We start from the raw sequence: 15,753 nt of genomic DNA on the forward strand, positions 1-15,753 counted from the left end.
GGGATTTTTGAAATTTTTCTCCTGCTCGAGTTCCCTAAACCCCTGACACAACAGGAGATATCAACAAAACATGAGGGTTTTTATCACGGTGTATTCAAAAAGCCAGCAGCCACATTGTTCTCTCACTCTGTGTCGCCCTGCTAATTGTCTGCCACGGCACTGATATTGAAGCAACAATAGGCAGACAATGTGAGGATGTGATTTTCCTCTAAAAGCAGTTTTCAGGCTGCAGGCAGCTGGCTGCTGGCCACTTTTAACCTACAGCAGTTTGTCGCAGCAGCTCAGCATATGGACAAAAAAACAGAGGTCTGATGACTTGATTATCAGGTTGCTTGTGGTGTAGTCTTTCACACCATTAAGTGTTTAGCACCCTTTCCAGGCGTGATTAAACCCCAGATGAAGACAACCTGGAAGGTCCCGAATCAAGAGGACGAACATGGGGAAAGTGGTCTGAATATTTCTTTCTTTTGTGTAATTCTGTGGTAGGCCTATAGGTAAGACCTACTTTTTTTTTTCTTTTCTTTTCTTTTCTTTTCTTTTTTTTTTTTTTTTAGATTTTTAAACAATTTGCCAAACACATAGATCTCATCAATATTGAATGCACTGTATTGTTCATTTTCAAAGTGATATAACTGTGTTTCTGTAAATAAAATGTGTTTTAGTGAAGACTGTGTCTTCTTATGTTTGTCTGCCTACTGCTGAGTGTGTCGGGGCTATTTTCCCAGATGCCCTGACGCTGCACTGCAATATGCTTTTGAAATGAACCAATAAAATTCAGTAAAAAACAGTAAATCACAATATAAATCACAGGTAGGTTGAAGCTGTGAAATCTGTTCATGCATGTTTTAAGGGTATAAGGTTTGAAGCAGTGCTGATGGAGCATACTTAAACTATGAGCTACATTACAACTACGCTTATTTAAGAAAATGCAGCAGCTCAGTGTGAGTCGTGAAACTCCCCACTTTGCTGAGCCAATGATGCTAACAAGCTTTGAGCTTACTTGGGCTGGTGTGACTCTGCTTTATTCGGTAGTGGAACAATCAAATGAAAATGTAAGGAAGGCTTTACATAATGCAACTTCTGTGCAATACCCTGCACATCGTAAACAAATTTAAGAACAGACTGTGTCTGCACCGCTACCAGGAATTGTCCCTGAGGACAATGACAGCTCAAAAGCAATTCTTTCTACTGCCACTAACAAGGGCTGCTATGAGGACATGTTGACAGGTTGCTGTGCCAAACCTTTTTTGGCACTTTTTGGTGCAATCACACCCCTCAGATTTAACTACAGACTATCATCTACAGTATGAGACAGAATCTTTCTGAACTGCTATTTATTATAGTTGATTTGCTGCTTGGATAGAAATCAGTTTATGCTTTATACATTAGTATTTCTGCATTATCTCCGTATTTATGGATCATAATAATAATTATATAAAAACTACCTTAAATCCGCATTCACAAGCTTATCACAACCCTATTGTGTGAAATCCTGGTTCTGTTTAAGTGTGTTTGTTGCTCCCAGCAGATAAGACTGTTAAACAGCAATAGGGCAATATGATGTAGCCTGCAGATGAGTGTATCTGACTTGTGTTTATTATCTTCAAATTCAACCACAACATTTCGCAACTGATCGCCAAGGCAACCAATTTTATCAGTAGTTCCAGAAATATGTGATTATTATTAATAATTTGTTTTTCTTTTCTTTTTTTCTTACATGTTTTTGTTATTAAAAATAACTGGAATTGAAAAGAACGAATTAATTGGGCTAACTCGGTTTTCTAAACGTGTAAAAAAAAGTAACGATTTTCTAGCTATTTTTTTATAAAAAATTGCATTTTGCCAGCAGATTCCGTGGACTCAAGAGCGGACTCTGCATAAAATACGCACATATGAATTTAATGGCTGCTTGACATTCGACTACCCCCAAAATGTATTTGGCCTATGGCTGCGTATCCCCGACCTCTCAAGCAGCACGTTCTGCAGTTGTTTTCCTCGTGTCTTTGTACAGTCAACTGGGTAAAATCTGCTGGAAAATTGTGGAACAATACGATATAAGCTGGCCGACCGTCCACAACGCCACGCACCAAGTGTTCGTGGCCTGAACACCGCGTTCCTCTGTGCACCCCAGCAGCCCCGAAGCACCCCTGGCATTTGACTGGCACCGGCTTGGAGGTGTCAGTCTAACGGATGCAAGTCAAGTTAGCCACAGAGAGGCGGGGGAGAGCGGAAACAGAGCAGGTTGTCTTTCACAATACAACTCACATTAGTACAGTCGATGCATTTGTCACAATACTCTGTCTTCCTGAACCAGCAGGATATTAGAATCCATATAATGCAGCTGTGAATACACTGCAGTGTTGACTGCTCCTGTAACTTCACGTTACTCTTTCTCAAACGATGATTGGTGAGCTGTGTTGAGGTCATTATTTAGAAAAAGAAACTGAAATTCAGCTTTTAAAAATTTAAAATCTGTAATGTTTAAATGCATATTGAAATTTACTAATTTAAATAACTTCACGTTTATGTTAATACGACAAGCACATGCCACTTGATTAACAATAAAAACTTATATATGCCCACATATCAGCACAAATCCCTTTGCTTACAATGGTCATATTAGATCATAAGATCCTTCTCTTACCATCTTTATTATGGTACTACTGCAAAGCCAACGGCAAATTTTGTGTAAAACCAGCCCAGAGAGGGAAAAATAATAATCTTAGCAAGGCACTGGGAGTAGGCTCTTCTCTCTTAAATTTAACCAACTGAACTAAAGTGAATTTGAATTTAAAATCAGCAAAGCGTTACATTAGTTTCTTACAGAGAAATGTAACAGTAATGTGTTACATTTCACTGTGTTACTGCATTACCACCAAAACTGTGGGGGAGTAAAGGTTAGAACGATTAGAATGCACAGCAAAGTTACTGAAATCACTAAATGTGATGCTGGATGAGGCAGTACAACTCTAATGTTCAACATTTGGAAACAGTGTACAAACCCAAGACTTATTAAAAATGCTGGCCACACTTATCGTTTTACGTTATCATTTCAAGAGAAGTGATAAAAATGTCCGAATTAAGCGGCTCCGGTTGTAGCTCCCCCCTTCTTCAATTCCTAAGGCTTTTATTTCGAAAGTCTTTACCGGGGGTGTCGTTATTATCCTGCCTAATCTGACAGTGGTGAATACAGAGTGGCTATGGGCAACCTCAGACAGGTGGAGGAGACGTCCTTAAGCAGCTGAACCGCACCGTGGTTGGACTTGGGGACTGGGCTGGGCTGCGGGACGAGCGGCGGTGGACGCTGTGCACGCTCGGTGCGCGGATCCTCCTGCGGCTGCTGGATTCACAATATGATACCAAACCCAAAACATGCTTTGGCTTGGCTGATTCTCCCCATCCTGCGCCTCCTCACACATGCTGGACACTTAAACGTGAACGCGGGGAGGACGAGGGATGTAGTTGGGATGGATAAATGAGGAATACGCATGGACATTATTTCCCCCCCCGAGAATAATTGTTTATAATAACCATCGCTCGCCTGCTTTGGCAATGGAGAACCAAGCAGCCGAGCCGCAGAACTATGAAGATGTACAGAAAAGCGGGTATCTCCGCAAGCATAAATCAATGCACCGGCGATTTTTCGTGCTGAGGGCGGCCTCGGAGCATGGTCCCGCTCGACTTGAGTACTACGAGAACGAGAAGAAATTCCGCAGTAAATCACCTGTGCCCAAAAAAGTCCTGAACCTGGAGACTTGCTTCAACATCAACAAGCGGGCAGATTCGAAGAACAAGCACATGATAGTGCTTTATACCCGCAGCGAGAGCTTTGCCATCGCCGCAGACAGCGAGGAGGTCCAAAATGAGTGGTACCAAGCAATGCTGGACCTCCAGGGCAACTGTAAGATATGAAAAGTGTGATGTGATTTCTTCTGTCTGTTTCTGCATCAGGCCTATCCTGCCGTAGGCTATTTGTTCTCCATACACTATTTTGGCTCGGCCATCCTGGTGTCTCTCTGCATATCACTGGCTCGAATTATTTGAATATTTTCTTTGATTTTCTTTAACTGTAGGTTTTTGTGTTTTAATTGTACCCATATAGTGTAAGCAATGCAGTTTGGAGGGTGATGTATTTTAACCAAGAGGCAGGTGGATCCTATTGAACGGTTTAGACCGACACGCTATGGGCGGCATGTGCTGTGTGTTTGTGCAGCACAATCTCAATAAGCAGTGCTTTAATACAGTCACAACCTGCGGATTATTATCCGTCAGCAAAAACATAATTGGATGCGTTAAACAGCATCCGCCTGTAAAAACACGAGATGATCCCTTCTTGTGACCAAAATGCAGCCCGTTTTCATACGACGGTGTGCTTCTGCATGGCGCAGTGGGCATATAGCAACCATCCAAGGGATGCATCATATAGTAGCAGCCTATCGCGGTGCACTCCGCTGGAGCCCGTGTTTTTGTTTTTCTGCACAGCTCCGACTGCCGTTCGCCTAACCTACATTTGTGTTACGCGGTGCTGTTGCTGGTAGGGAGGAGATGGCATCGTTAGTGCGCTCTGCGCTGGAAATTGTGTTTCTGTTGGTTATCCTCGTGTTTACGTTGTTATCCTTATGCCGGAGCTGAGCACCACCACCACCCACCCTCCCTGCCTGTTCTGCCTTTGCATTTCAGTTATTTGAGACTGATGGGCTTGCCCAGCTCTAATATGTTGTTGTGGAACCCTTAACAGATACACATTAGAGAACAGAAGACCCCCATTTTGTTCAGGGTATGGCTCAGGCACAGTCACAATAAAACAATGTTTATTTTAATTTTAATGTGCAGCTGATCGTAATTAGGCGAGAGTCTTGCAAAAAAAGACAGAGAGATAGATTGAAGCACATTAATATATTACATCTTATATTAATTTCTGTGGAGTTCATTCCTAATATTTTCTCTTTCTCTGGTGGATTGGAGCAAACCAGCAGATTGTTTGTTGTTTACTGAAAATAACACTGATTGTGAGGGGGGGGGGGGGGTCTGCAATTTGTCATTTGATTGGCACTGAGCAGAATTATAATGTCTTGTATCACAGTTGAGCATGATGCGTTTTAGTGGATGCTTTCTATAGCTTTTAAGGCTTAATTAATTATGAGCTGTAGCTTAAAAGTGATGGTGATAAATTGGCTGCAGCAGAGCTGTTTGGCAGTATTCTTGCATATGGCAATTTACTTACGATAGAGTAACAAAGCATTACTTATTACTGTCATTTTGGCTTTCGTTAGTATTTCAGCAGGCTATGTTTGAATTAAACCCCTCTTTTTTTTTCTTGTATGTATGTCTGTAATCATTAAATCCCCTAATTGTTTTATTTATTCTTTACTGTTTTTCTAGGTAAAACCCCTGAAGACTATGGAAGCAGTGGAGAGTGTAGCTCTCCATCTCCTGTTCCAACCTTCAAGGAAGTGTGGCAGGTCAAGGTTTGGCCTAAAGGTCTTGGACATGCCAGGAATTTAGTAGGCATCTACCGGCTGTGCCTAACTGACAAGACAGTCAACTTTGTCAAGCTCAACTCTGATGTGGCCTCTGTAGTGTTGCAGCTGATGAATGTCCGCAGATGTGGTCATTCAGAGAATTTTTTCTTCATTGAGGTGGGGCGCTCAGCAATTACCGGCCCCGGAGAGTTCTGGATGCAGGTGGATGACTCCGTGGTGGCTCAGAACATGCACGAGACCCTGCTGGAGGCCATGAAGGCCCTTAGTGAGGAGTTCCGTCAGCGCAGTAAATCTCAGTCTGTGGGAACATCATGTGGAGGTGGTACTGCTTCAAATCCTATCAGTGTCCCAAGCCGTCGTCATCACCCAAATCTGCCACCGAGCCAGGTGGGTTTCTCGAGACGGGCACGCACGGAGACCCCTGGAACAGGAGGCAGCAGCACGAGCACATCACCTACATCGCGCCACGGGTTTCCAAGGGCGCGAACAGCCAGCATCGGAGCCAGGTCAGAGGAGAGTGGAGCAAGTGCCAAAGGGACGTGGGCCAGCTCCAGCCCAAGTCTCAATGGATCCTGCTCAACTACCCCAACGCTGAGACCCAAGCCCACCCGGGCCCCAACCCCTGCTAAGATTACCCTCAGCCTTGCACGTTACACACCTAACCCTGCTCCTTCCCCTGCGCCGAGTCTGTCCTCCAGCTCTGGTCATGGCTCAGAGTGCGGACTAGTCGGGGCAGCGGTGGGAGGCATGACGATCTGCTCCTACCCTCGTGTATCACAAAGAGTTTCTGTTTCAGGTTCACCGAGCGACTATGGATCCTCAGATGAGTACGGCTCCAGTCCCGGCGAGCACTCTCTGCTCCTGTCAGGACATCACGTACACGGAGAAGGCTCCTCCAGCTATATCGTCATGGGACAGCGAGAGAGTCTGCTTGGTTCCCATCATCGCTCCAAAGGCAGACGGATACTGCGCCGTTCATCCAGTCGTGAATCAGAGGCAGAACGCAGACTGCTCAGTAAGAGGGCTTCCCTGCCTTTGGCGTCCCATGAGCGGCTGACTCCACATAGAAAAGATGAAGATGATGAGGAGGATGAAGAATACGCCATCATGTCGCAGAGCGCTAACAGACAGCGAGCTGATTTGCACCATGATTCAGGCAGACTGAGAGTTGGGGGTGGGCAACTTGATGTAGTAGGGGAGAATAGGAAGAGGTCTGACAAAAGCGGGGGAGAAGTGGACAGAGGAGCAGCTGTGGATAGTGGCTACATGTCAATGTTGCCTGGAGTGACGTCTCCTCCTGTTTCACTTTCTCTCTCAATAGGTATTTCTGACGCCGGTGCTAAACCCGGGGCAGATGACGAATACATGGCCATGACCCCCAACAACAGTGTGTCCCCCCCTCAGCATATCCGCCAGCCCAGTTCTGAGGGCTACATGGTCATGTCTCCCAATAGCAGCAGCTCCACAGACCTGCATGGACTAGGCATGTGGGATAGCAGGGGCAACATGGAGAGCCGGGCTGCCAGTGACTACATGAACATCTCACCAGTCAGCAGCCGCTCTGCTTGCAGCACACCGCCTTCCCATCCTGAGCAGCACCAACTTCAACCAAAAATGTTCAACTCCTACTTCTCACTGCCACGAGCTTATCAACACACTCTCTATACTCGCTTTGAGGACGACTTGAACAAAGGAGAAGGAAAAAAAGAAGGCAGTGGGCACGATAGTGCTGGACGGGGAGGAGGAGTTGGATATAGCAAGAGAAACAAAATTGCAATGGGCGCTGCTGGAAGCTGCCAACTTTCCATGTCTTCCTCTTCTTTCTCCTCCAGCTCTGCCAGCAGTGAAAGCCTCGAAGACAAGTCCATATCAGCGGGGAGAGGGTTAAGTTTATTAAGAACCGGAGCAGAATACAAGAGTGCAGGAACAAGCACGAAAGACGGGCGTCACCATCAAAAACGTGCATCGAGCAGTAAGAGTCCAAAGCAGCAAAGACGTGGTCGTCCCCTCAGCGTGTCTTCAGACATTACTAAAGCAAACACGCTGCCCAGGGTTAAAGAGAATCTGCCGCCATCAGTGTCTCAGAATGTTGGTGAGTATGTCAGTATTGTCTTCAAGGAAGACAGTAAATATGGCGAAGGACGATGTGCAGGTTCCGAACGTCCTGTGATCCACGGAACGCTCCGACCCGTGAATCAACCGCTCCTCTGCCATGATAATCCTGCTAACCTTCCCCGCAGCTTCTCTGCACCATTGTCCACCTCTGCTGAGTACGTCAGCATGGATTTAGGGAAATCCTCAACACCAGTGACTCATGTTAGATCCACATTCAGCACCCAACAGGGCCCACCAGCTGTTGCCCCCAAGGCCCGACACGAGCACGGCACGTCCTCTCCTCTGGCCGCAGAGGGCAACCTGGGCTACAGAACAAAAATAAAGACAGCAGCAGCGCTGACAGAAGTCCCGCCTCCATTTACGGACAGCAAAGCCTCAGATCCCAGCACTTCAGCACGACCTGCCATCCACTCTGGTCAACCCTTACCTGTGGAGCAGGAGACAGGTTTGGGCTTTTCCCCAGTGAAGTCCTTCCAGTCTCCGGAGCGGAGCAGCAGACTGGTCCGAGGTGACCAGCAGGGACGCCTAAGCCACTGCCCAGAGACATTTAATTCACCCCCCTCATTACCACGCCACGCATCCTCTTCTACCTCCCTCTTCCCAGAGGGCAGCCAGGCAGCGAGCCATCGGCATGGTTTGGACTGCTCACTGTGGGAGAGCGGGCAGGCTGCTAGTATGTCTGCCACACCTCCACCTCAAGCCTCCACCTCATCTGGAGAACAAGGCCTTAATTATATTGACCTTGACTTGGCCATTAAGGAGAGCCCTCAAGCTGGAGTGGAGCACACCTCTTCTGCCTACAACATGGGAGGAAGTGCTATGGGTAGCAGTGCTGGCTCCAGCCTCAACACTTACGCCAGTATTGATTTCTATAAATCGGAAGAATTGAGAGCACACCAGAACAGTAGAAAAGATGGTCAAGGTAAGCGCTACAAAGCCAGTTCATGTTGAATTATGTATTACTTGTTGAGTGATAAGTTGTGATTAGCTCTTTAGTGTTAAGAAAATTAAATGTGTAAATATTCTGCGGATACATTTATAATTCTTTTTATACCATGGCTGGAGATTTCTGTTTTGTCAGTTTTGGCCTCACGGCTGCAGGACCATGTGTGGTCGACACTGCAGTTGTTTCCTTCGATTTCGAGAATAATTCAAATCTGGAAATTATTTTTGATGTGATTTCTGAAACTGAGGAGGAAAATATCTACTTACTGTCAATCAAATAGTTAAAAACAATCCCGATCATTTAAGCAAAAAGGCCAAAACTGTACTTCTCTTGATCTCTATTAAGAAAATGAATATCGTAACATCAGAGTAATATAAGCCATTTAATTATCAAAAGATTAGATCAGCCCTAATCTTTGATGTTTAAAGAGAGCGAGAAGAATAGATTATTGTTTTTAAATAGGCAAAAACACAAGTTAAAATGTGATTCCTGATAATATTTGTCTAGCGAAAACTTTTTCATGTGACGTGCATAATCCACAGACAGAGCTCATGTCTGGGTCTTAGTCACTCTTTCTCCTTTCATCTTTTACTGATGTGTACCTTGGCTTCAAGCTGGTGGGCAGCGCCATATTTCCAGTCTGTGGGTTGCCTGTAGAGTCTCTTATTATCACAAGTGGGTGTTCAGAGAGCAGAGCCAATTGATTTGTCTGCTGGTAATGAGCCATTTCACATAAATGGAGGTAGAGGGGACAGAACGCAAGCAAGGTGTTTATATTTATGTGTGGGTGTCCTGTTGGCTGTTGCATTTCACATGGCAGCTTCGAGGTTTCCCTCACATTGCTCAGATGACAGTTATTAAACGGTTAGTGACTGAATATGATTTTTGATGGATGTACATTCTTGACATGCACATGTCACAAACTAAACTGTTAAAGGCTGCATGTGATAAATAAAAAATAAATAAAAAGGTTAATATTAATATTTCTGAGAGGACCAATCACATGCGCGCATTTTATTTATTCAGATAAAGAGCATTTATCCAATGCTATGAAAATGTCTGAACATGCAGCATGTGATCGTTATAAACTGGCAGCCAATTTTAATTCGGGATGGTTTGGTTTTCCATTTAAGGCAAAAAAAGGAAATTAAACCTCAATTAATCATCAATTAAAACAATATTAAACTGTAATGAGTAATAATTAAAACACATGGGCTCCAATCCTATTTGTATGAAAGCTATAGTACAGCAAGCGCACACAGTCTATATAATATACTGTGTTCACCTAAAGATTTTAAGAAATTAAGCAAAAGCTCGTCTTCATCAGCTGAATGGTAAAACAGAAATCCAGTGCACAAAGCTGCAAGCATACCTGGGTAGAGACGGCCAGAGTGTTGAGGCGGCAGACAGACATTTGACACTAATGATGCACGGTGCAAGTGGTTAGACTGACTCATAGCTTTTCAAACCGCACTTTCATTTATTTGCGCTCCTTTCCGAGCTTATCTTGATTAAGTATTTGCGGTTGCGCCGCGAGATTATTCTTTAATGAATTTATTTCGCGGGATCCTTTTCTGTAGGTCACAAGCGATAAACCCAAGATGTTTGCTTGTCGGTGCCGCTGACTTCATTTTCCTGACTGGATCAGAGTCAGGGCAGTGACTTCTTGTTGCTCAGGTGGATCATAAAGGGAAGAAACATATGAAAATGCCTGGAGCTGATAAAGCTTGACACAGAGACACATAATATTGACATCTGCAACAGCGTGCATGAAACCAATCAGAAAATCCTTTTAGAAAGATATCTAGGGTCATGTGATATTTACCCAACCAGCCAGCAGGAGCTCTAGATTAAACAAAAGCAATATGCTTTGGTGAAAAGCTGCCTTGCTTTCTCTAACATTTTCTGTGTGGAGACTTAAATCTGATTCACTTTGATTATTACGTAAATTGTGGTGAGTATATATACTTTAAAAATAAAGCACAATAAGGAGCGATAAAAACAAAGCTATGGTATATAATTGAGGCTCACGCCTATCTTTGATTCTTTCCTACCAGACTGTTGATCTCCATCTTCGTCTTGGATCTTAGAGTGACAGTCCGTCAGGGGACGGGTGGCAGCCCGATCTGTTGCCACAACAGAACTGTACACTGGAGTCTGAACACTGAAACCCTGGAAAACTCATCTCCATCCCGTCTGCTGTTTTCTGTCAACCAAATGTGTGCCAAACACACCACACACACACAGACACACACATATACACAACACACAGTCACAGGGTAAGGAAAAAATGTCTTTTTTTTAAACCTTGTTTTTAATAATAAAAAAAAGAACATCTGATCATCATTTAACTTCATATAGATAAAGGATGACAGTTAGGTGTGTAATGGTGTGAGCTCACAGGTGGCCATTATGACATTCATGGACAGCCTGTTCTTCTTTTTGCCTACTTGATCTATATTGTCATGTTACTAACGCTCGTATTTCAAAAACACTTTCAGGGAATCTCAAAAATGTCCTTATTTGCTTTTAATTGATGTTTGAGCCAGTCTATTGGAATCTTGTGTCTCAAGATTTCAAGTGGCAGCTGCTATAATGTAACAATCTCAGCTGAGTTTTAATGAGTGTTAATTATTGGATCCTGTGGTTTTTGCCTTTGTATCACTATTTATGCTACACCATCCTTTGTCCATGTAAGTTAAAGGATCATCAAACTGAGAAGGAAAACGCAGTTTGGCAGAGGGCTCATACACGTACACGCCCTGCCACTGTAAATGTATTTGATTTATCATACACAGTTGCAAAAAAAAAGGCTTTACACTTATTGATCGCTGGTTTTGTGCTACCGAAGGACTTCAAAATGTGCTTCTTTCTGGGGTGGTGGATGGAATTGGCAACGGATTTGCGCTATAGAAATGAAAACACAGTTTCCTGTCAGTTTTTTGCAGACAATAGGGAAGTGGTTGTGTGAAAATCCCACATAGCTTATGCAATCTTTGTGAAATGCATTAGAGTGTAAAGTCTGTGTTTTTTCACACAGAATTCAGCTTTATCCCCAAAGCTGCACATGTGCACTCACACAGGATATATGTTTATGTAGCCGCATAAACTTAACATGTCCCATCATGCCATGTGGTTCATTTTCAAAATGTAGCCATTGTTAAAGCCTAGTGAAAGCTCCTCGGTGGTATTTTGGGATATTTAATGGATTTGCTTATACACTATGTGGTGTTCAGGGTTTGATAGGAAACTCATGATCCCCTTCATCCTTATTCCCAAACCTAAGTGACAGTTTAATAACCTTCAGTAGCTGCAGCTGGCATAAGAAAAGTAATTTCACTGGACTCATATATGCTGTATTTGTTTTACAGCATAAATCCAGCAGAAGAAGTCACATGAAAGCCTTCGCTGTCATGCAGGCATTTTATGAAAGTGATTGATGTCACAATTATACAGAAAAAAACTGACATAGATGCTCAATAATCAATTCATTAACGATGAATGAGCGAAAGATTTAATTAAAATGACCAGATTGACCTAATATTCTTGCTTGTCTGCTTTGGCATAGAAGAAAAAATGTCAGACTTAGTTTAAAAACAACAGATATACCAAATTTTGCCCAAATTATGAATATTCCATTCTAGCTCTTCTTTATATTTAACTGAGAAGAATGGCTACGTAAGCAGTTATTACACATGAACCGAGCACACGCGACAGCTTTCTAATGAATCTGAGCGCTCAAATTATCCCCCAATTCCACTTGATAACCACAGCCAGCTGAAAATAGTAAGGCAAATCAAAATGTAAGCCATCTTTGTAACTAGTGTATAAAAAAAAATCAGTAAATATCTTAGGAGAAGAATGAATTTTGGAGTCCCTAACAGTCCCTTCATGTTTTTATGAGGACAGATCATATACAATATTACAAGGCTGTGTGAATAAAAAAACAAAGAATGCAATGATTTGCAGTTCTCATAAACCCAAATTTTAACTCACATTAGAATATAGGAAAAATATCAAGTGTTTAAATGGAGAAAAAGTACTATTTTAATTAAAATAGCAGCTCATTTTGAATTTTATAGTGGCAACGCATCAAATTCCAAATGAGCTAATGTTTTTCATGAAATAGTAAAACATCTGATATGTTTTCTAAGCCTTACTGTGAATAAAATTTGGGTTTATGAGTTTTACAATTCGTTGAATGCTTTTTTTATTTACATTCTGCATTTTGAACGATTGTGTAGCTCAAAATCATTGGAAACGTCAAAGTGTAAACACTTTTTGCAACTGAGCTTTTCTATTAGAACTGTATATTATACTATAGTGTATACTATAGTATAGAATAACAGAAACTATAGTACGTGCTGTACTTGTTCTCATTTGCATAACAGTTAACACAATTCTTATATAAAGTAACACATTACAATGGTATACAAAATATACAGTATACATATATTGATTAATACTATTTAGCCTAGATATATATATATATATACATATATATATATATATAAATATATATAGTATTTTATAAAGTGCCTCATTTTTGATTGTAGCTGTTTTTACACAGGTAATCTTATGAAGGGTTGTGAAAATGGGAAAAAAACAACAACAACAAAAAAACAAGTGTTATTTCTTGCCTGAGTCTAATCTGTGCATTTGTTGATCGAGAGAGAAAAAGCTGGGAACTTACATTGCTGTCATTCAACCATAATCAAATTGCCTTACTGTGTTTGGAATCAGAAACATGTAAAACAATCTCATGCTCTTTTTTGCAGTGCCTAACACTTCAGCCACAATGTAAGCACACACCCTCGCTCGTGTGTTTGGCTTTATCAAGCTGTGGTTTGGCCAAAAAAAAAAGAAAGAAAAGAAAAACCAAAAAGAAAAAAAACAATGAAAGGAAAACTCATCTTTTCATCTTAGTGTATTCACACATTGGGATGTGTCCACTTCTGCCCCAACTCTCCTCTTTTTTTACTCTTGCCCTCCACCAACCAGCCACTTATTCATGCTGGAGACTTTAATGTAAACTCATACTTAATCTCTTTTATAATTTAACTTCCCCTGTCTCTACACTGAGAAGAAATTAAAACAGCTGCTTGGTTTGAACCCCTCTCCCCCCCAAAAAAATAAAAAATATATCATGAGATGAAGGGTGAAGCCAATCCTGCTGGCTGGCTGCTTATCTGGGCTAAAACAGTATTAACACACTTATGTATTGTTCAGATATTTTTTGGGGATGTGGATTCAGATCCCAGAAGGTGTGAATAGTACTACTTCTCTGTCACGCTTTATTTTCTCTCTCAAACTCGAGGTCTAAACTATGAAACAGTGCCATTCCTGCTCCCACACATGACTTTCTCATTTATCCCATTTGTAATTTGCTGCTGTCAGAGCAATTGCCAAAAAGGTCTTAAAAAAAACTCTTCAAAGATCATAGATGTGACTTAAGATGAATCACTTTTCATGAGACAGCCATTGGGCCAAAAAAAAAGAAGAAAAAAAAGGAAAATGGTTGTTAAAATTCAAATGAAGTCAAAGTTTGTGATACGCAAGTTTTTTCTGAAGGTTGTGTGATTTATAGTTAATGACTGCTTGCATACTGGATCCAGTACCATACTGGCAAGTTGAGCCTTGTTGGTGATACTGAATATTGAATAAGGATGTGTTGTTAGCAGATATAAAAAGAAAGGGTCAACTCTATGTTGTGTTGCAATGCCGACCTCCCGCAGTAACTACACTGTCCGGGGCTCTGGCTTGCTTTTACAGGGTACAAACAAAGATGGCTTTCTTGATGTTGTATTTTTGACACTGGTAGATTTTCCCACATTTAGAAACTTTGATTTGTCACTAAGCGTATGATTGTGGCACTGCTGCTTGCGCGCTGTTAGACCCGAAGACAAATGCGTGTGTTTTAATCCTGTAGGTAAAAACTTCCACGTAGTTTACCGCCCTCCCTCCAGATGTTCCTCACCGACTGACCCAGCCCTCGACTCACATCTGAAAGGACACAAGTGCCTGGCTGTGAATACTCGTGTTTGGCCGTTAATCAGTTGTCATTGTCAGTGCGTAGAAAAAACAATTAAAGTCTTCCTCACATTTTTTTTAATGTTTAGTTCGAGGTGTGCGACCTTTTTTTTGTAGCAGACTTGTCTGTGGTGCCAAAGTTTTATGTGTTAAGGACCTCTGTCACCAAGGTAACACAAAGGTTGAATCAGTTTTCTTTTTTTTTTACAAATTAGTCAGCCACTTATCAGTCTGTTTTTAATCCTGATGGGTAAAAATATTTATATATCGATTCAGCACTGCCCACTACTTCTAGCGTTTTTGGCCAATACCGAGAACTTTAACAAATCCATACAAATACTTTTGACTTGTTCCACTTTTATAACTTGTGTTACTCTTTTGGTTGTGGTGATCTTTTATAATCTCTTTGTTATTCCTTCAGCGCAGCTCGTCTAATTGGGGATTACCGAGATTCTCTGACTGTACCTCATAATCTCATGTCCGAGCAGACGCAACAGTTGGTGGCAAAGCCCCTCGCAGAGTCTGAGAATGGTTCCTGAGGAACACGTAAATAAAAGTTGTAGATTGCGGTAAATATTTGTGTATTCAAAACTACGTCAGCAGCAGTCAGCGGCAACTATTCCACTCTCATGACACACAGCGGTAGTTACGAAATGTTTCTCATCTGCCAATCATCTGCAATCTGCCGAGTATTCTGTTTTGGTGAATTACGGAGACTCGTGTTGTCTCTTCTGGATATTTTATAAGAACATGCTGATGAAAAGGAGGCACAGAAATTGCTCAACAGAACTCTAAGTGTGGGAAATGATGCTGTATGTACAATCAGGATAGCGATTATAATTACAATGGAAGAGCATTGTATGTATTTTAAATCTATTGATACTACTTTGATAATGATGTAAAATGTACAAAGGCTGAACAGGAACTATAGGTATGTAAAGTATACTGTGTATAGAGGAGTTTGCTCCAGGGGTGGGATGGGCATGGGGTTCATTCTGTTCATGGCGAAATTGTTTAAAACAGAATATTGATGATTCTTGTCTGTGATGTAGACAACGTCAATGTTTTTTTGTTTTTTTGATAAAAAACAAAGTTATATGGAAAAAAATCTGAAAAATGTGTCTTTTATTGACCGTGTGTCTGAAGGTAAATATCAAAATTTGACGAGTTGTTGTGGTC

At 41.9% G+C, this 15,753-nt stretch overlaps 1 protein-coding gene across 1 annotated transcript; it reads left to right on the plus strand.

Annotated features, from left to right (window-relative positions):
• The first annotated feature begins 3,211 nt into the window (after positions 1 to 3,211).
• si:ch211-284e13.4 (insulin receptor substrate 1-B) lies at positions 3,212 to 11,409 on the plus strand. Its single transcript, XM_031752454.2, has 3 exons — positions 3,212 to 3,901; positions 5,383 to 8,520; positions 10,602 to 11,409. Exons 1-3 carry the CDS (start codon positions 3,553 to 3,555, stop codon positions 10,607 to 10,609), a joined length of 3,495 nt encoding a protein of 1,164 aa, XP_031608314.2. The 5' UTR covers positions 3,212 to 3,552; the 3' UTR covers positions 10,610 to 11,409.
• The last annotated feature ends 4,344 nt before the right edge of the window (positions 11,410 to 15,753 follow it).

The sequence above is a fragment of the Oreochromis aureus genome, linkage group 10 (assembly GCF_013358895.1).
Source record: "Oreochromis aureus strain Israel breed Guangdong linkage group 10, ZZ_aureus, whole genome shotgun sequence".
In the NCBI taxonomy this organism is placed as follows: domain Eukaryota; kingdom Metazoa; phylum Chordata; class Actinopteri; order Cichliformes; family Cichlidae; genus Oreochromis; species Oreochromis aureus.

What these genes read in the sequence shown, in the direction of transcription:
- si:ch211-284e13.4 (XM_031752454.2), top strand. Translation starts at nt 3,553, where the DNA reads ATGGAGAACCAAGCAGCCGAGCCGCAGAACTATGAAGATGTACAGAAA. An exon ending in GCTGGACCTCCAGGGCAACT is followed by an intron (nt 3,902 to 5,382) that starts GTAAGATATGAA and finishes CTGTTTTTCTAG; the next exon opens with GTAAAACCCCTGAAGACTAT.